The sequence below is a fragment of the Chiloscyllium plagiosum genome, chromosome 13 (assembly GCF_004010195.1).
Source record: "Chiloscyllium plagiosum isolate BGI_BamShark_2017 chromosome 13, ASM401019v2, whole genome shotgun sequence".
Classification (NCBI taxonomy): domain Eukaryota; kingdom Metazoa; phylum Chordata; class Chondrichthyes; order Orectolobiformes; family Hemiscylliidae; genus Chiloscyllium; species Chiloscyllium plagiosum.
The window spans coordinates 21,349,565-21,371,687 of NC_057722.1; the positions used below are offsets into that span (position 1 = coordinate 21,349,565).

The 22,123-nt window shown below is 38.3% G+C and overlaps 1 protein-coding gene across 1 annotated transcript in view; it reads right to left on the reverse strand.

The window, feature by feature from the left end:
- Window positions 1–2,736: 2,736 nt before the first annotated feature.
- Window positions 2,737–22,123, reverse strand: part of clstn2a (calsyntenin 2a) — a 543,177-nt gene continuing 523,790 nt past the window's right edge. The window contains exons 15-19 of the mRNA XM_043702948.1: window positions 21,986–22,075; window positions 20,923–21,068; window positions 20,597–20,723; window positions 17,670–17,854; window positions 2,737–3,273 (exon numbers count right to left, since the gene is read on the reverse strand). Coding sequence (XP_043558883.1) covers window positions 3,091–3,273; window positions 17,670–17,854; window positions 20,597–20,723; window positions 20,923–21,068; window positions 21,986–22,075 — 731 coding nt within the window. The 3' untranslated portion in view covers window positions 2,737–3,090. The remainder of the gene's footprint in view (window positions 3,274–17,669; window positions 17,855–20,596; window positions 20,724–20,922; window positions 21,069–21,985; window positions 22,076–22,123) is intronic.

Genomic DNA, 22,123 nt, shown 5'->3' on the forward strand with positions numbered 1-22,123 from the left:
TTTTAGGATCTCTGCTAAACTTAAATTGCAATGATTTCTTATTCAATTAATTGAACATTTAGAACATATTCAGTGATTTAAGAGCAAAGGCTACATCATTAAAATAATATAAATGTTGGAATATGAATTCAGAATTCATACCTAGGAGAGACTCACAGATTCTATTGATTAACTGGATAGTTTTAATATATAATTTCATTGGAGTTCGATTTCTGTGATAAAGTTTTTCTCGACTGTTATTATTTACTTACATGTAATCTTTTAAACAAGCAATGAACCCGAAATGAACATCCATGTGAAATTTTCTGCAACGACAATAATGTAAAAGTGAAGTGGTATGCAAAGCACCTTACAGTTCCAGGTGTAGATAATATGTAAGTAATTGATAAGGATTACTTTCCAGATGTTTAGAAATGGATTGAATTATATTTAGTCTTATTTTTCTGCTGGCACTAGTTACAGTAAATTATAGACAATTTGCTGATGATCCAAGAATAACAAAGCGAATGTGATTAAATAGTCAGGCTGGGTTATTTGACACAAATGTTTTACAGTGATTAAGAAACTGACTGAATGAACTTCATGTACATTTCCAAATCACAAACAGAAAGTGCTGGAGAAACTCAATAGACCTGGCATCATCTGCAGAGAGAGAAAAAGAATGAACGTTTCGAGTCCAATGTGATTCTTTCTTACATTCAACATGCTAAGTTTGTTTTGCTCTCTCTACAGATGCTTTCAGACCTGCTGCATTTCTCCATTTCTTAGTAATATTTCTTAGGTTAACATAATCAGTTAAGATATAGATACATACCAGACTAGATCAGCTCTGCTTAACTTGAGATTAGAAGACTGTTGCACAAAACAACGTCCAGGCCCTGAATTTCTGCAGTGGTTTTACTAACTTCCAGTTGCAACTCCTGCATAACACCAGTGAAACTTACATAAATTACCCATGTTTATTAAAGGTCAGATGTCAGTATCATTAAATTTCACCTTCATTCCCAAATGAACTGGAAATTTGTGATCCACAGAATCTCAAGATAACAGATTAATGTTTCCTACACAGAGATAAATTGTATAAACTCCAGTTCACTCAGCTCATTCCAACAAAGATTAATGGTCGTTTGTAAAAGTCATTTTTGAGTAGTCAATCATGTCTTCCATGAAGGGTATTTCAGCTCAAACATCTGTACTGAATAGCTGCAATTAAAGTTTTTGGACATGACTAACATTTCACTGGCTTACCAGATATTTTCTAATCAACCTGTTCAGAGATATTATTATGCACTTCTGGAGCAGCTGTGGGGGATGGGTGTCTCCTGGCTCAGAGTTAGGGACAATACCGCTAAACTAAAAGAGCTCTATCACTGACATAACACTTCAATGATGATAATGAAAATCACCCTTTCAGGCTTAGCAACTATTCTTTGAAGTAAATTGAAGAATCATTGCAATTTAAAGTAGCAGACTATGTCTCGTACTGAAACCAAAAGAGAAAAAGGTGGAAAATCTCAGCAGGTCTGGCAGCATCTGTAAGGAGAGAAAAGAGCTGACGTTTCGAGTCTAACTGACCCTTTGTCAAAGCTGAATGGGAAGCAGTGGATTCTTTGGGGAAGAGACTTTTCTTTCTTAATTCCAAAACTAACTATTGCTTTCAATTGTATGTATCAATATTAATCGGCTCATTGACAACCTAAGAATTGTTCATTGAGAATAATACTTATAATAAAGAGGAAAATCTATTGCACTAGTATGTACATTTACAGGTCATTGCAGGGCAATTGAAAATAATTCTGGGATATTACATAGAATACTCATGTTTTTACGAGTGAGGATAGGCAAAGCTTGAACTGTTTGTTAATGTTCTCTCATCTATATGAATTTCCACTGTTTATCCTGCTTTTCCACTACTAGTTTTATTAAGCTCTCAGACTCCAGGGCCTGTCATGATGATCTCTGTTAAGCCATGTGTTGGATGAAGGAGTCGAAAATGCTAATGAAAGTCCACAGGTGCCATCAAATCCTATGGACTGGGAGTAAAGATGTACAAGTCACACTCACAGCCAACTAATAAGGTGATTGCATAAACTGCACCTTTAGGGTTGAAGATTGCATGAAATTGCAGGCGTACAAGTGATATGGCATGTAGTTTCACCCAAGAGGAAGGGTAAACGTTTGTTTTGCTGCAGTTATCCTCGGAAACCATGAAATATACAATATTAATTCTTATCTAACTTTAGCTCAAGTGAATTGCAGTTTTAAGATTTTTAAACATGCCAGCTTCAAGAAACGCTTTTGGCAAATCTTTCATGTCACAATACAAAGCACATCAAACAAATATTTTATCACTCGCCTTGAAATAAGTAGGCAGCTCAATTCACTGTTCAATCCTCCTTGAAATAAAATGTGTCCAGCACTATTTTTGTGAAGACTGCACCTCACTAAACTAAATAAAGAAAATACATTAACTCAAACAAAATGTTACCTGTTAGTAATTTTAAATTCCATACATATTTTGATGGAATCAAACCGGATTTTTGTGGTTCAAAAGCTCTGTGAAATAATTATTATAGAATTTGATTTTTTTTCTCAACAGAGGAACGCTGAAGCAGACATAATTTGCACAACTGCTTTCTTTTGCTTATTTTCAATATGGTATTTACATGGTGAAATATAAAATTTAACTTTTCATTTTTAAACTTCCTCCATTTTTTGAATGACAGCATAACCCAATAGGGAAATTTTTTTTATTACAAACAAATAAATAAAGTACTTCAGAAAATTTCAAGTTACAGATACTGGTACGTGATTTCACAAAGTTAATAGTTCTTGGCGCAAAGATAGAACATTCAGATAACCACGAAAAGAACACTCAGATATAACAAAAGAAAGATAGGCATTATAACTATTGTTGGATGTTAACTCTTGGACCCAGATGATGATATGTCATTGCAAGTTGCTTTTGAATTCAGAAAATCTGAAAGTTCTTTACACATTACCAGCAACAGCAATCTAAATAATATCTGACCATACCAAACATTGCTGGACATCAAAACTTTGTTGAGGACTTGAAAGATTAGAGATTTCTTAATAAGGAAGTGTTGAATCATCCCACTCAAGCTGTTCCCGCCTGGTGACGTTCTGCTGATCTTCATGCTCAGCTTCCTCTTCTTCCTCACTTTCCTCCGAATCAGCGCTCGTGATGTCATCCTCCTCTCCTTCTTCCTCTTCCTCGCTCTCTTGTTCATTGTGATGTTGGTCTTCATAGTTCTGAAATATAGTCACAAACAGCCCATGTTTCACTGACAGTGGTGAGGGGACATGACCCTGCTGCCTGCCACTATGTCAGGCTATATGGAAAGCAACTGCAGGATGTAATAGAGATGTGGTTGTGATGGCTGAGGACCATAATTCCTGCCCTCCATCATCTGTGTAGACTGCGGCAGATATCCCACTCTGACGCTAAGAATGGCTTAAAATGTTTGCTGCACAAAAGCCAACCAAGTGACTGGGTGTGCAGTGTGAAGCCCTGATAATGGAATCTGGCAAACTGTTCCAAAGTGGGCCCATGTGGCAATTAGTCATGCTGAAGACACGAGGGAACTTTAGTTCCATGCAAATGGGGAGCAGAAGCAGCTCAGGAAAACTGAAATTGTTGTCTGCTCAGTGCGGTGGTGCTTAGAAAAAGGAATAAACCATTCAGCCTGTCAAGCCTCCTTACCAATCAGTTAGATCTGGTTGATCACTCCTTTTCCACAATATCTCCATATCCCCAGGATGTCATTAGTTTTCAGAAACCTGTCAATTTCTATCTTGAATCTGCTCAATGACTGAGGTTCCACAGGCCAATGTGGAAGAGAATTCCAAAGAGTCACCACCCCCTAAACAATGAATTTCTTACTCTCAACTCAGTCTTAAATGTCCTATCCCTTATTTTGTAATTCTGTCCCCTGGTCAGAGAGTCATCAGCCAGGGGAAATATCCTATCTACTCTCACACTTCACACACTGTCAGAGATTTGCAAGTTTCAATGAGATCACATCTTATTTTGAAACCTCAGAGAATACAGAGCCCGTTCCCTCAATCTCTCCTCATAAGAATATCCTCCCAGGGATTATTCTGGTGAACATCAACTAGGTGGAAGTGGGTACTACAGATGCTGGAGATTAGAGTCAAGATTACAGTGGTGCTGGAAAAGCAGAGCAGGTCAGGCAGCATCCAAGGAGCAGGAAAATCAACATTTCAGGCAAAAGCCCTTCATCAGGAATCTGAAAAAGCCACTCCTGATGAAGGGCTTTTGCCCGAAACGTTGATTTTCCTGCTCCTCAGATGCTGCCTGACCTGCTGCGCTTTTCCAGCATTACTCTAATCTTTATTCTGGTGAACCTCCATTGGCAAGAATATCCTTCTTTAGGTGAAGCAACAAGAACTGAAGAGAATATTCAAGTGGGTTCTAACCAATATATCATACTCCTGTACTCAACAAAGACAAGTACAGGTATACATTTGTTTTTCTACACCTGCATGTTAGTTTTTAATGACACATGAACAGAGACACCAGGTACCACTGGATCAATATTTACAAAATCTCATCATTTTTGAAATACTTTGTCTTTCTGCTTTTACTGTTAAACTACTTAACATTTCTTCAGATGATATTTCATTTGTCATATCCATTCACTTAGTCTGTCCAGGTCTGCATGAAGCCCCTTGCATACTCCTCACAACTTACATTTCCATCTACTTCTGTCTCATCAGCAATTTTGGGAATATTACACAAACACAGAATACTGGAGAAACTCAGCAGATTTGGTAGCATATGTGTGAAGAGAAACAGAGTTAGCATTTTGAAACCAGTATGACTTTTCTGCAGAACAATTGGTTTCCACATCATTTATGTAGACTGCAAAATGCTATTGTTTCATGATCCATTTAATTCCTTCTCCCTCTTTTCTGTCATTTCAGATACCTCCAATCCTGATTAGTTTATTAGCCCCAATCCCATGAACTGTAAATTTCTTTACTAACCTCCTATACATACCTTATCAAAAGACTTTCGAAAATTGTGGCTCTCCTTTACCTATGTCAGAGGGAACAAGTTTAAAGTGAGGAGCAAATGGTTTAGAGAAGATATGAGAAAGAGGATTTTCACCCAGACAGCGGTAGATATATGGAAACTGGTGTTTGAGAGGGTGGTGAAGGTAGATACCTTTGAAACATTTAAGAAGCATCAAATGAGTACTTAAAATACCAGAGTATAGTAGGCTATGGATCAAGTGTAGGTAAACTGGATTAGTATAGTTTGGTGTTTGATGGTTGGCATAGACATAGGGGTTGAATGGCCAGTTTCTATGCTGTAAGGGCTGTGTGACTCTCTGCAACAAATAACATTCCCAAAAAAAATCTCCTAACATGTTTGTCAAACATTATTTCCCTTTCACAAATGCATGTTGAATCTACTCAATTTTAACCATTATTTTCAGTGTCCAGTAATTGCATTGTTTATTATTTTCCCTCCCAGTGACATTATCCTAACAGGTCTGCAGCTTTCTGCTTTCTTTCCCTCTTCCTCCTTAAACTTGTGATGACATTACATTTGCCACTTTTCATTGTTGAACCTTTTATGCTTAATATTTCTGAGAGATGTTCGGCCTCTTCTTCTGTGAAGGCAGACCCACAGTAATTGTTTAGCTTCTCAGCCACTACTATCTACCATCTCTAGTATCTACTGTCTTTACTGTTCTCTACTATCACTACACTTGTCTCCATTTGTAATGGGTGCACATTTGTCCTTGCAAAACTCTTCATTTTCACATATTAAAGACGTTTTGATTGTCCACCTTTTTGATTCTCACTAGCTTACCTTTATCATTCTCTTTTCAGTCTTTTTTTGTACCAGTCTCTTGGTCATCCTTTGCTGGGTTCTAAATTACTTCTAATCCTCCATCTTACTGCTATTTCTGGTATCTTTGTTAGCTAAATCTTTTGATCTAATTCAGCTTTTAGCTTCTTTTCTTAGTTGATTCATTTGTCCAGTTGAGTATTTGTGCCTTGAAGGAATGGATATCTAATGAAGATCATGCAGCAATTATTATCGATACAATCCACTGGGTGCGAGCAGACAAATCTTTTAGTGTATTTTTCTGATTCACTACAGCCAAATTGTCCTTTCTATCATTATTTTTTCCTTTGTTCAGATTCAAACTGCAGTTTTGGAAGTATTATATTCAAAACTAAATGCAAATGCAAAATTCTATCACTTTAATCCGAAATAGGTTCTTTACAGCAAGCTTGTTAATTAGACCATCCTCATTACATTTTATGAAATCTTGAACAGACTGATCCCTAGTTGGCTTTTCAACAAACTGTCTGAGAAATCCATCTTCTGCACAATCTTGGAAAGTATCCAGGAACTCAGTATTACTGCTGATCAGGTTTACCCAGTTGACGTGTAAATTGAAGTCACCCATTCATACTCACATTACAAGCAGTTCTAATTTTCCAAGCAATACCATGCCCATTATTACCACAACTGCTTCATGGTCTACAAACAATTCCCATTGATGTTTTCTGCTCCCTTGCATTTTCTGAACTGCACCCAAACTGATTCTACTTTTTGATCTTTTGCCCTAAGATCCTGCCTTATCTCTTATTAAATCTGCTACCTCACATCCTATTTCATCTTGCCTACCCTTCTTAAATGTCAAGTAATATTGAATATACAGTTCCCTATCCTAATCATCCTACAGCAATGTCTCTGTAACGGCACTTAAAAAGTCATACTAATAGACCACAGTTGGTGTCTTCAAATCATCATCAATGTTTTGAATTCAGCAAATATTCCACTGGAGTAACTTTAATAGGCCCTTGACATGATTCTGCATTTTGATACTATTTGGTGCTTGTCTTTTCTTGATATGTCTTCTAATTTAATCTGATTTGTTTAAAACTCCCACTCCCAGTTTTGGTTTCCTCCAATCTGAGCTCCCTCTTAGATTCCCATTCCCTGCCAATCTAATTTAACAGCAGTAGCAAATCTCACTGTTAAGAAATTAGTCACAGTCTTGCTGAGATTGTGACTACCTAACCACTTTGTATAGATGTCATCTGCTGCAGTTCTAACCCTAATACCTTAGAGTCTGCTATCCTCATTCTCTCACCAGTTCTCCAGCTACATGTCCAAACACTCAATTCTCCTTTGCCTTATTTTCACCAGCTTCTGTGAGTGTGCATAATCCTGAAATCATGCTACATTTGACATTCCTTTTTTTAAACTTCAATTTTGCTTTCAGAATCTTATTCTTCACCCTACTCATATCATCATGTTCAACCTCCCCTAGAAGTATGCCCTGCAGCTCTATGAAGAGGCTGTCAATTGCTCAGCATCATTGTGGAGCTGGGGCCCATGGTGAACAGGAGTTGCCTGTTTAATACAGTTACATATTTGGAATTGTGCAGTTAGTCAGATCCTGCAGTGCAGCCTCTGAATCCAGTGGTGCACAGTCTCAGGTGAAGAGGTTGACAGCTGGTAGTTGAATAGTGGTTGGGATAGTTGTCCTGATGCCTGACAGCTCATTGAAGCTCAGAGTAGTGAGAGGACTTTGGAGTTGGAACTACTATTGAAGGTAATCATTGGTCAGATTTTTTAAATGAGAAAAGCTGAAGTCCTTCACGAAGGACGAGTTGAAAGAACTTTTATAGCTCACACTGATCACTGACATCCGTGTGGGTTGTGGGAAAGTTCATGGTATCCATCTTGGTTTGTCTGTTTTTTACGTTAGGTTTGACCAACATTTGTCTGTTATTTCATGTTTGCGTCATTTTAAATCCAGACGTTAGAGTACAAGATAAATAGTATCCACTCTTTGTTTTATTGACTCTTGTAAAGTGTATTATGTTTGTTTGAAATGATGAAATCCTATAACTTTTTTTAGTGAACATTTAGGATTTCAAATTTTGTCTATTTGACAAAAAAATCATTGGTTCTTAATCATTTTGTAAGAAAACTGGGTCTCATTTAGGGCCCACAATATTTGTGAAAACATTTAACACTTGCTGACCTATCAGTGTGACCTTCAGCAAATGTTACACAACTGAAAGTAAGGGTTAATACCAACATAACATTGGTTCAGTACCTTAATGTCCTGTTGGATTCCCATTCCCAAAAGGTACTGAAGAAAGATAAATTAAAATCTTGTGCAAATAAAACAAAATAAACATTTGAATTTGATTTCTTTCCTACTTCATATGCAACTTTTCTGCCATTGTTTTACACCTTAAAAAAGAATATCAGCATGGGATGTAGATATTACTGGCTAGGTTAATATATTGCACTTCCTTAATTGATCTGAAAAGCATGGTGGTAGTGACCTGCCTTCTTGAACCACTACAGTCTTGGCTGGTAGCACTGCCCACAGCACATTTAGGAAGGGGTTTTCAGCATATTGACAGATCAACAATGCAAGAAATGAAATAAAATTTTAAATCAGGAAGGTGAGTGGCTTGGAGGAGAACTTGCAGGTGTTGGTACTCCCATATATCTACTGCCTTTGTTTTTCTCGGTGGTAGGGTTCATGGATTTGAAAGATGCTGTTAAAGGAGCCTTGGTGAGTTACTGCAGGGCATCTTGTAGGTGGTATGTACTGCTATCACTGCGGCTGATGGGTGCAAATTACATGTTGCTTTGTATTGGTTGCTAGTGAGCCTCTTACATGTTTTTCCAAGCAGCACCACAGCAGATAAGTGGAATGTATCCTCCAATGTATAACAGAGGCAGTACTGCAACCTTCTCTCTTCCCCTGTCAGTGAGATATTTCCAGAGGTGGCTAATAGAAATGTTGGTGTATTCTAAGAGATTCATTCTAATGGTTTCCCCCTCGTAGTGACCTTCTATTCTGTATTTTCTGCTTGGAGCTCAGTTGGATTAATTAACCTGTTGTGTATATTACCTCAGAAATAAATCTCTACCTGAGAACTTTGCTGAAAGCCTTTCAAATTCAGTCATACACAGTTTAATGTGTTTCTTTATGTTATTTGCTGCAGGTGTTCCATTTGGCTATAATGTTCAATTACCTAACCCAGTTACAGGGCAAATAATTGCAAAAGAAGCTAAGAGAAAATTAAGCAATAAGTGATATGAAAAGAACAGTGCTGAACATAAAGAGGTGGATTGTAATCATTTGCTATATTGAACTTCAAGTTATATAGTACAAAAATACATCTAAAATTTCAGTGAGGAATGGTTGTGTATTTACTTTAACAAATGTAATTTTATGATTTTTCTTAAATTTATTTGCATCAAACTACGACATGTCCAACCTGATAAATTAACTCCTTGCTACACACAAAACCGTGAAAGACCAATGCCTCTGTATCTCAACTAGATGAGTATGGACAGTAATGGTTGACAGACTGAAAAATAATAAAGAATTACAGATGCTGGAAAATCAGAAACAAATACAGAAATTGCTGGAAAAACTCAACAAGTCTGACAGAAGAGTTACTATTTCGCATCCTGAGGGAACAGTCCCTGCAGAGTTCTGAGAAAGGAAGGGAGAAAAATGTGTGCCTGGTGGTGGCGGAAATGGTGGCTAATGATCCTTTGGATATGAATGCTGGTGGGATGGTAGGTGAGGGGAAGGGAGACCTCATCACTGTTGTAGGAGGGAAGAAAAGGGGTCGAGGACCAGTGTGGGAGGTGGCTCAGACATGACTGAGGGTCCTGGTGGGGAATCCTTAGTTGAGGAAGAAAGTGGACATTTTTGAGGTCTCCTTGTAGAAGCTGGCATCATTGGAACAAATGCATCGGAGACAGAAAAACTGGGAGGATGGAATAGAGTCTTTACAGGAAACTGTGTGAGGATGGGTAGTCCAGGTAACCGTGGCAGCCAGTGGGTTTTTAGATTAGATTAGATTAGATTCCCTACAGTGTGGAAACAGGTCCTTCGGCCCAACAAGTCCACACCGACCCTCTGAAGAGTAACCCACCCAGGTCCATTTCCCTCTGGCTAGTGCACCTAACACTATGGGCAATTTAGTATGGCCAATTCACCTGGCCTGCACATCTTTGGACTGTGGGAGGAAACCGGAGCACCTGGAGGAAACCCACACAGACACAGGGAGAATGTGCAAACTCCAAACAGACAGTCGCCCGAGGCTGGAATTGAACTTGGGTCCCTGGTGCTGTGAAGAAGCAGTGCTAACCATGGCAAGCCCATCCCCAGAAATTGAAACAGAGATGTTGAGAAAGGGAAGGGAGGTGAAGGTATGAAGGTGAAAAATGGAAGCAAAACTGATAAACATTTCCAATTCCAGATGAGAGAGGGAAGTAGCACTGACCATGTCATCGATGTACCAGAGATAGTTATGGGTGGGAGCTTGTGGGTGGGTGGGTCTGGAACAAGGAATGTCCACTTACCTCACAAATAGACAGGCATAACTGGGACCTACAGGAGAACCCATAGCCACACCCCTGACCTTAAGCGATGAGGTCTCCGTTCTCCTCACCTACCATCCCACCAGCATTCATATCCAAAAGATCATTAGCCACCATTTCCCCCACCACCAATTTTCCTCCCTTCCCTTCTCAGACCTCCAAAGGGACTGTTCCTTCAGGACTCGAAATAGTAACTCTTCTGTCAGACTTGTTGAGTTTTTCCAGCAATTTCTGTATTTGTTTCGGATTTTCCAGCATCTGCAATTCTTTATTATTTTTCAATTTGTCAACCATTACTGTCCACACTCATCTAGTTGAGATATAGAGGCATTGGCCTTTCACGGTTTTGTATGTAGCAAGGAGTTAAATTATTAGGCTGGAAGTGTTGTAGTTTGATGAAAGTAATGGAAAAGTTGTTTAAACGGCTCCATCTCCACGTATTGTGTTGTTATCCCCCTCCGCAACCCTATGTACCAACCTTTTACAAGTTAAAATCAGTTCTGGAGAAGGATCACTGGACCCAAAATATTAACTCGGCCGTCTCTCCACTGTTGTTGGTTGACAGATTGATTGCAGGATGGGACGCTGCAATGCATCTACTGGCAATTATAAATAATGAAACAAAAATACTACCTGAATATGAAGAAGGATGTTACAATCTCATAACAATATAGTAGAAACTATTGCAAAACAATCTCGCTCTCGGCTATTGTTTGACTGGAAGAAGCCTTTCATTTCAGACAGAAAATAGGATGTACTGCTGAAATAGTTTACATTTTAGAACTTTAGATGTTTGTCCAATTCAAATCATTGCTGCAATGCTTTGTGTGTCTGTGTCTGTGTCTGTGTGTGTGTGTATATATATAAAAACAATGAGCATTGTCTTTTTCCGGTCTGACTGATGGGCCTGTGCTTATTTATGAATCTTCAGTGATGATTGACTGATTTTGAAGTGGTTCAGGCAGGTGTGTCTAACTGGAAATGATAGATCAGTTTGAGGAAATGTCTCTTAAGTTTGTGAGCTTAGCTGTTGAGTACGTGTATGTCTTTTTTTATAAAGCCAGGATGGATTGTTCTTTCCATGTCTGTGCCCATTTCTGGGTCTTGCCCTCCATCTGACATTTTCAGCTGACAGATAGATTGTCGACCTGGAGCTATATAACATTAACCTCAGGAGACATCTAATGTGGCTCTGCGGCATGTCTGGCTGAGTTTCGTTTTTTAAGATTGGGTTATTTGACAGCTGTGGGCTGAGGGACAGCATCCCAAGTCAAAGGAATGCACTTTTTCTTAGCCATTCTGAAGGTTGACAATGAACAGTAAAATTCCTCAAGATTAAAAGTCACTTGGGGTTTAGTTGGTTACAGTTGCCCTAATGGAAGTAAAACAATCAATGTAACTCACCTTTGATTTCCATTACCCAGCTAAAGCATTCTTCAATTTTCCCTGGATCTCATGGGCTTTCACATTTCTCCTACATTACCCACAAGAAACTTCAATCAAGTCAAAAGATAGTCTTAAAAAAGAATATTTCACAAATCTTTAACAAAATCAATAATATTGTATTACAAATATAGTTCAGGTGTGTCAATAGTTTACAACATAAAAAGCTTTTCATGCTGTTTCCTAAAGTTCTATGCAGGAAGTGACACAGTTAAAATCATTAGTGAATGTAGAACATTGCATAGTGCTAAAACCATTGACTGTGATTAAAGTGCTTTATGAACAATTCCAATTGTAGGGGACTTGATTTCAGAGACAATGATTACAGAAGAGGCCAAACAACTTTCATACCTTTTTGGGAATTGGTGGTGTGAATGCAGACTGTAAAAGATGGCACAAAGGTTTGACCTGGGCAATAGCATCCTCCATTTAGAGTCAACATGTGGAAAAACATTTGACAGGCTACAGAATGTTTCTTAACTGAATTTGGGAAGTTATTGAAGGAAAAGAAATTCAGCCTTGAGGAGATATGAAAGACAAAGTGCAAACTGCTGGTTACAGGCAAAAGTGCTTTCAAAGTGTTACGATGTTGAAAAAGTGTCTGGTCACTTTAAGAGAGAGGTACCTTTTCTGAGCTGAGAGATTGTGATAGCACATGTGTCTGTGACTAGCTGACAGCTGCAGAGAGTGCAGAGAGTTGGCAAAATGTTACAATCGGCTAGGGGTTGTGTTTTGATGTCAAGGCAACTGGATTTGAATTTAACCAATTAATTTAAATTATGTCCAGGATACCAAAAACCAATTGAATTTGAATTTATTGTATTGACAATATCAGAACAATGAGAGGGTAAGATGTTGAGGGAGTAAAAAGGAAGAACATTTTGAAAATTAGTCAGAGCCAACTGCCATCCAAAGAAATAAACATCTTGCTCTCAAAAGAAATCTCTCAAAAGGCATCATCTACTAAAGGTACCAGGAAATTGTATATAAAGACACTCGCTGAAAAAAGTTAGACGATGATCCATGGAGAAGACAGCAGGATTGAAAGGACAAAAGGAAGCAGTAATTCGGAAGACTGGGAGGAAAACAACATAAGAGACTGTTGGACTTTGAGAGATTAAGTTAATTTAAGGTTTAATAATTGTGTTATTGGAGCACCATTTCTATGCAGTTGGGGTCAGATAGTACTTAGTTAAGAAAAGGGGGGCTTGGATTTGTTAATAGTGTCTGTTCAGTGTTCACTGTTAGAGTTGGGAAATAAATTGTTATTTTCTCTTTAATCAATGGAAATCAGGGGTTTTCTTTCACTCACACAATTTTAGCAGATTCCAAGACAAGGCGACCTTTTCTGGGATGTTAGTTTTAACTCCTCATCATAACAAAAAGTACTAAAGATAATCTGTGCTTTACAAGGCTAGCAAACATACATGTAGATCGTGGGCAATTGGTTCCATAATCATTTTGATCTTAAGTCTCATGCACATTGCATTGGCTGTGACTTGTAATATTATGCTCCTTTGGACAACTGTTCAGCTCATTCTCTGTGGAATAATTAAATGCTGTCAATTTATTCCCTACATTTCCTAAATGGCAGAAGAATTGAACACACATTTTAGTTCTGTCTTCGCCACAGACAGCACTAATAATTTTCCAGAAATGTCTGGAACCAAAGTTCAAGTGAGAGAGAGGAATTGAAGGAAATCACTATTAGGAGAAAAGATGGTGCTCAAAATTAGTGGAATTAAAGACTAACCAATCCTCAGGCCCTGATAATCTGCATCCCAGGGTACAAATTAAGCAGCTCTAAAAATATCAGACATATCGGTGGTAATGTTCCAAAGTTACAGACCAATTAGCCATCATCAGAAAATGCTAGCATCTATCATAAAAGATGTGATAACAGAAGACTTGGAAAGCATTAATGGGATTAGACAAAGTTAACTTGTGTTTGACAAAAAAAAGTCACGTTTAACAAATCCATTAGTTTTTTTTAACATAAGAAATTTACATAAGGGGAAAACAGCTGGTGTGCTGTATTTTGGTTTTGTGAATGCTTTTGATAAGGTTCCACATTAACAGGCTAATGGGTAAAATTATAGGTGGTATGGTGGCTCAGTTGTTAGCGCTGCTGCCTCACAGTGCCAGGGACCTGGATTTGATTCCAGTCTCAGGTGATTGCACATTCTCCCGTGTCTGCGTGGGTTTCCTTTGGGTGCTCCAGTTTTCTCCAACAGTCCAAAGATGTGCAGGTTAGGTGGATTGGCTGTGCTAAATTGCCTGTAGTGTCCAGGGATGGTCAGGCTAGGTGGATTAGTCATGGGAAAACACAGGGTTGTAGAGTAGAGGGGAAGGATGCTCTTTGGACAATTGGTGTTGACTTGATGGGCCAAACTAGTGGTGTACTACAGGGATCAGTGCTTCAGGTCCAGCCAATGAGGACATAAATATTAATGACTCGGATGAGGAAGCCAAAAACAATATTTCTAAGTTTACTGGTGACACCAAACTAGGTAGGGTTCTGAGGAGGGTGCAAAGAGGCTGCAGGGCTATCTAGACAAGTTGAATATGTGGGCAGATGCAGTACAATGTAGTTAAATGTGAAGTAATACACTTCAGTTTGAAAATCAAAAAAGCAGAGCATTATTTAAATGATGATATATTGGGAAATATGGATGTGCAAAGGGAACTGGGTGTCCTTGTACATTAGATAAGGAAAGTAAACAGGCAAGTGTACCAAGCAATTAGGATGGCAAATGATATATTGGGCTTAACTGCAAGAGGATTTGAGTTCAGAAGTATGAATATCTTACTGCAGTGATACCAGGGGTGGCAGGACTGTTTTATGAGGAGAGATCAGTTCAACTGGGCTTGTATTCACTTAAGAAAATGAGAGATCTGATAGAAATTCTAACAAGGCTAGACAGACCGGACACATGGGGTTGGGGATCCTCAAAACAGTGTTCACAATCACAGGATATGGAGTAGGTCATTTAGGACTGAGATGAAGAAATATTTCTTCACTCAGAGTGTGATCAACCAGTGGAAGGCTGTGGAGCTGAGTCACTGAGTTTATTCAAAAAGAGACATATGTTTTTTAGATATTAAAGACAACAAGTATGGAGAAACAGCTGCAATATGGCATTGAGATAGAGAATCAGCCATAATCATATTGAATGGCAGAATAGGCAATGGGGGCCGAATAGCCTACTCTAGATTGTCGTTTCTATGCTTGCAAACATATTTTTCCCCAGTTGTACATCTCTAATTCAACCAAAGGACCGTGAAGTTATTAGATCAATAAAAAGTACTACATGCTAATCAATTCAATGATACAGGCACAGTTTTTGCTATGTCTATGAACAGTTGTAGTCTGGTGCTCTTTAAAATGGGCCTTCCATATTGATTGGTGATTTGGTGTTGGGCAAATGTATGGATGATGGTCACTGGGAAAATCTTGTAAAATGTGTGGCACAGGTGATGTCCTTTAAATATTTTTGGTGATAAGGATACAGAGCTTTAAATGGAAACAAGGCCAAGGCAAAAGCAACTGATATCTTGTACTATGCCAAGTGAATGTAAAGTGATGCAGACATTGACCTAGACAAGGAAAACATTAGGAGATGGCTAAATTGTGAGGATAATGATCCAGCTGTTCAACAAGAAACAGATGTAGAAATTATTGAAATAGTTTTACGTAAGTATAGAATGGCAATAGTGATGAAGAAGATAATGTTCCCATGGGGAAGGCTATTAAGAAGATAAATCTGGCTTCCTGTTTCACTGGCTTTCTAGAGCGATGATGCTTTATAAGTCAGCATGTACACAGGATCCAGGCTAAATCAATATAAGAACAGCCATATGAGGTTGTCGCAAATATTTGATGCATTTGGAAAGTCACACCACACGCACACCATCAACATCACCAAGCCCAATGCCATTTACCAGCAGAGAGGACCAAAGCCAAAGAATTAACTGTTCCTGCTGTTGATGATCAGCTACCTTCTTTGACACTAACTCCAACTCCAGGCAGCTGTCAGGTTATAAATGGGTCCTGTTTGAGTCCGTTTGCATTTCAATTTGTATGCAAACCACAACACAATGTCTGACAATATAAAGGAGCTGTTTTGTATGTACAGGAAATGTTCATAAGTTGGATGTTTGTAAATTGGGTACCCTCCTGGTGAAATAAACAGTCTACAGAGTTACCTGTTCCCGCAACAACATCATTTTAGTACACAGCAGTTCTTTGGAAAGATGGATTATACAGCATTTACAGAAATAAAATATTTTTTATTAGTGCTTCATAACATTTTTCTACTGTTTTATGTCTCAGATATATAACTCATATCTGGTTTACACACTGTGGTTAGCATTCCAGTGCTATTAACAACACAGACAATTCTGAAATTCTGAAACACCTTGATCACAAGTGTTTCAGGCTGTAGAGTTTACTGAGTAATATCAGTTCTAACACTTAGAAATAATAATTAGCTCTATTCATAATGTTGTTTTTATAATGAGTGTATTAATAGATTATATTCTAAATTTTCTATTACAACAATTAAGTTAACATATTTCTTGATTCCTTGCATTGTTTGGATTCATCACTTTGGATCCAGTTGGAATTTATCACATAAATGGATTCCCTATCTAATTCCTCAGTAAAATTCTAAAATATCCCTTTATATCACAGCAACAATAAGTAAACCATCAGGAGGTATCTTCCGAAAAGCTTTTCATCATCCTATTATCTTACGTTACCGAAAGGGAGACCAGAGATTCATGACTTGTATGACTGAGGTGAATGCAGTGTCATCATGTTTATGGAGACATTAAAAAAAAATAGGTGGGAAGGCAAGTAGTGAGGATGGCACAGGGAGTTTGTAGAGAGTCAGCGACAGATTGAATGAGTGTGCAAGAAGTTGACAGATGGAATATAATATGGGAAAATGTGACGTCAGGTCCATTGGCAGGAAGAATAGAGGAGCTGAATATTATTTAAATTAGGAAAGATGCAGAAAACTGCTGCACAGTGGGATTTGGCTGTCCTACTGCAAGAATCACAAAAAGCTAGATCCATACTCAGGGGATTACAGGGAAGGCCAATGAAATATTGGCCTTTATTTAAAAAAGAAATGGAATATAAAATAGGGAGATCTTATAAAAACTACACATGGCACTTGTCAGACCATACCAGGGATACTGTGAGCCGTTTTATTTTACTTTGAAAGGAAAGATATACAGTCATTAGAGACAGGCCAGGGAAGGTTCAGTTGGTTGGTTCCAGATATATGGGTTTTCTTGAGGAGAGGATGAGTAGGTCAGACTGGGGCTTGTTATTCATTGGAGTTTAGAAGCATGAGAGGCAAGCTTTTTGAAATGTATCAAATTCTTAGGAGATGTGACAGGGTACAAATAGAGAGGTTGAAGTCATTATAGGGGAGAAGGCATAATTTGAGAATTGGTGTCCCTATTAAAGAAAAAGATGACAACGTTATTTTTTTCTTTAAGGGTAGTAATGCTTTACAATAAAAGACTTCCAAGGCTGGGCCATTAAGTATATTCAAGGCTGAGATCGACAGATTGTTAATCATTAAAGGAATCAAGGATTATGGGCAAAAGCAGGAAAGTGGAGTTCAGGGCTATCAGGTCAGCCACGAACACACTGAATGTAGAGCAGACTGGATGGGCTGAAGAGTCTATTTCTGCTCCAATTTCATATGGGCTAATGCTGCTTCAGTCACAAAATATCAAATCAATCTTTAACCTAATATCTGGCATTACTCACCTCCATTGGGTTAACAGTAATGGTCAGAGCAGAGTCATCCCAATCCATTTCATTTTCTTTCCCATTCTCGTTTTCCCGACTAGTGTGCTGGTGAGCTGCTCGGATCCTGAAGACCCCCAGAACAATTATGAAGACTAAGAAACTAATGCACACCACAATGACAATTGTGGCAGCATTGGGAATAACTGAAAAACAAAGTTTTTATACACTGTGTGTCAGAAATGAGATAAAATGTTTAAGATTTTGAGATTCAAGAACTTGCCTGTAGCTAACATCTTGCATTTAATTCAGTTTTAGGGATGGAAAGAGTACATTCTTTTTATATGGATACTGTGCTCATTAAGATGCAGCATTTAATAAAACTCAGAAAGGCTTAGTTTAATTGTGCTGAAAATAACTTCAGTAATTATAAAATAGTTTGACAGTTGGTAATTCTGATATCGACATTGCTTGCAACTCCAAGACATTTTTGTTTTCTCCCAAGCTCCATATATTTTCCATAAATTTATTACTTGGCAAATTCCATCACGGTGCACATCTCAAAAGTGATTTACTGTGCATGCTTTGCTTCCTTGGCTAGCAAGTAACTTCTACAACAATGCAATGTGACAAAGTACTGTTTACTTCTGCCATAGCTGTCAGTACAATCAATCCTCTAAATAGATGCTGAACCTCAGCAAGCCCAATTTAAATGCACTCTGCTGCTGCCTGATCTTAGCCAGCAGAAAAGCCTTCAGAGAGATGAATTCTGGAAGCTACTGCAGTAATGTTCCAAATAATAGATTGCTTTCAAAATTATTTTCCTGGTAACCATCGCAACTGACTTAGAACCAGCATGCTTATTGAATCCTCATTTTATTTCTTTCTCTGGTCTACATACAGAAACACTATTCTGGAGAGGTTAAGATGGGGAGAGAGTGAAATATTGAACACGTCTGGGTGAGTGAGCTGGGAAATGCATGCAAAGAAATACACACTGTGTGTACTCAAAAGCAAGTGTGTGAGTGCATCATGTGAGCATATGTGCCACATGTATACACAAGTGACTGCAATGTTATAAAATAACTACTATTTTCAATAGAACATTTCATTAACTGTAAAGCACTTTGGGATGTCTTCACATCCTGAGGTCATGATGAGTATGCTCAGCTTTTGTTTTGGAGAGCAGATGTGTGTTATATGGTTATATACCAAATTATAATACAATAACAATTCTGTTTGAAAAGAAATTGGCCTTAGGCAACTTTACTGATCAAAAAGGCAATAATGAGTTTAGTTAAATAAAAGGTAAGGCACATAGGAGAGTTGTGCAGTACCATTTTGTTGATGATTATTCAGTCGAGCTAACTGAATATTTGTATTGGTAAAACTGAATATAGTCTTGGTGCAAAGCTAAAGGTTTTAGCGTTCACTGCAATGAACATAATAGCCCATGCTAAACACCCGGGTAGGAGAGAGTTGACAGGGAAGCAGATAACCTCATTGGGAGAGAGGTGGAGGTGACGGGAGTGAGGAGGTGAGAGAATGAAGGAATTAACAATGGGAAGAGGGAGACCAAAAGAGTGAAAGAGGAGACTGTACCTGATTAAAGTGATAGCACATGGCAGGGATGGGGTATGGGGTGGGGGTGCAGTATAGATAGACAATTTGAGTGTGAGGAGGAGGAGAAGAGGAAAGGGCAAGTGGAGGAGGAATGGGGAAGAAATATCAAAAGCTCTAGTTGGTTGGTTTTGGCATAGTCTCTTAGTGCATTGGGGTGGATAGGCGAAGTATGTCAATGACTCTCTTTTCAGCTTGTAAAATACCTCTAAGAATGGTGGCAGGGAATGGGTAGAACTGAGGACCAGTTGCACATGATGGGGAAGAACAAGCAGCAGATATCCATCTCATGACTATTTTCAACAAAACTTCAATAGTGGGCGAGAAAGTGGTTTGAAAGTGACCTCAAAATAGATTGCTTATCCCTCTGCTAGGGATAAAGAAACATTGTATCATCGAGTTACTGCTTTCTGTAAAGGATGTACAGAAATGTGAAGACATGCTCATGTCCAATTCTCCTACTTTTGCCATTTGCCAGTCAGTGAAATTAAAGACCAGCAGTTCAAAGTAATTGTCCTCAAGCTTATTTCACACATTTAAGAGGATAAACAACGTTTACCAATCCACTGCATTCAGAGATTCATGGCACAAATGCAACTTTAATCACAAGCCTGTGTAAGGTGTGGAAATATGATCACAAGCTCATCTTGTGCTCAAATATGACATCATGTTTGGTTCAACCTCCAAAAGCTGACAGGGAGGAAGATGGAGTCAGTGGCTGGAGAGCAGAATCTGTCAGAGAGTCAGTGTTTTCCAAATCCATGAAGCTCAATCCAACATTCTTAATCATCTGGCTATATTTCGAGTTGGTGGTCTAGCTAGATCTATATATTTAGCATTATGATGAGTCCATCAGTTGGACAAAAATGCCAAAAAGAACTTCACATCTCTTGTAAGCTCTAAACTCAGAAAATTAAATCAGAACACAGAAATAGAGAAGAAATCCTAAGTTTTCCTGTGCTGAAAGGGTTTATTTAAAGGCTTGGAGCTGCAAGCATATTAATGGTTGGAGTTTGGACAGTAGAAAGCTTGCAGTTAAAATATCCAGTAGCCCTTTGGTATGTAAATCTATAGACCCCAGTTTCGAAGCCATGCAGGTTTCCCCCTATTTCTGCACAAACATCTGTTTTTACAAACAGTGGATATCTGATTATCAGAATTCCAACTAGTCCAAATCTAATTCTCAAGCGCCAATAAATATAGATATCTATCGCTTGTAAATTTCACAGCTGACCTTTTGATACATTTTTCTATTGTTAATACTTCCATATCTTTAAACTTAATGTCATTCACTGTGTTTAGCTTCTTTAAGAAGATTGTTTTAGTACCTGAACTATGAGCAGCATTAAGGTTGTGACCTGGAAGATCAGGAAGATGGATTGACTGGAGGAATTGGGGCTGAACCATCACATGATTAACATGGTCCATAAGATTAATGTTGTGCAGAACATTCACCTAGACAAACGAAACCAAGGTGGTCAATAATCATCCTGTCAAATTAAATCAAATTTCACAGTCCTGTACCAGTGACAGTCTAAGTACATTACAGCTCACCAAGTAAATTCCAGCAACATTCATGAATTGAACAGCTCTTCTATCTGACCTTAATACATCAGCTGTCTCTAAGTCTACACTCAATTTGTCTTTTTCTCACCTCTAAATTGAATTCATTGCTTGTGTAGCGTCCATTGAGCTCTGAGCATGTCAGCCTAAACCTTCGGCCAAAAATGGATGCAGTTTTCCAGTTACGGTAACGGAGTTTACGAAGAACATGTTCATAATTTGTCATGGTGTCCACCCCTAATAAGCACAAGCAGACACGTTCATCATGTGGAAGATAGCTTTGATAATATGAATGCTTTCTGTTCATACAGGTGCCCACTAATAGTTTTGAAAATAATTCTTGTTAAAATAAACCATAACCTTTGGTTTGAAGAGTGCCAGATAATGTAATATTTCATACAACATGCTTCAACAGAAGTAACACCAGTTTCAACATGACACAATACTGAAGCAGTTCTCAATGGGTTATTAAAATAATTCATTTTTGTCTTCATATTAACATGAAATAAACCATTCTGTTGGATAACTATTGCACACTGTGGCTGCAATCCAATTAAGTTTCATACAGTTAGATATACATTTCATTGCAAGCATTATTTTATAGATATTGAAGTCTATTAATTAGCTAAAAATGTGAAATAATTACAAACATATTTGCAATTTGGTGATTTGGGGATGACTCGATCACCGTATCAAGTCAACAAGTATTCTGAAATATCAGTCAATTTGATGGGATAATAGACACAAAATAAATTTGCAGTATAATCAATTCATGCATTATTGTTACTGTTCCTCTTGTGTTCTCTCCCAAACGCAGATCTAACACAGAGTGTCATAACCTTTACCTCAGATGGGGCATGGAGCCAGGCCTTGAATCCATCCCAGTTGAAACAGGGATTGAACCTCGTCCATCTGGCACTGATCTGATCTGATCTGATCTACACCAGCCAACTGCTGCCACCGTCCCCCCTCACCAAAGGGATCTGGGTTACTGTGGCAACATTCTAATTTTACATGTACATCGTAGCTTGAAGCTATGGGTAGTCATGGTAAAGCTCCAATTTCTTCCCATTACATGACGAAACACGAAGCTCTCCCACTCTTACTGCATGCCATTGGCATATGTTGGAATAATTTATAAGTAGATACTCTACCTGTTTGGCCATGTTTGAACAAACTTGCATTGGCCATCAAGTCCTGGAGTGGGAATTGTATCCAGTGCTTCTGGCTTAGAGACAGGGATTCTACCACAGTGCCACAAGACATGCTTACTATTCTTCCCTAAGAAAGAA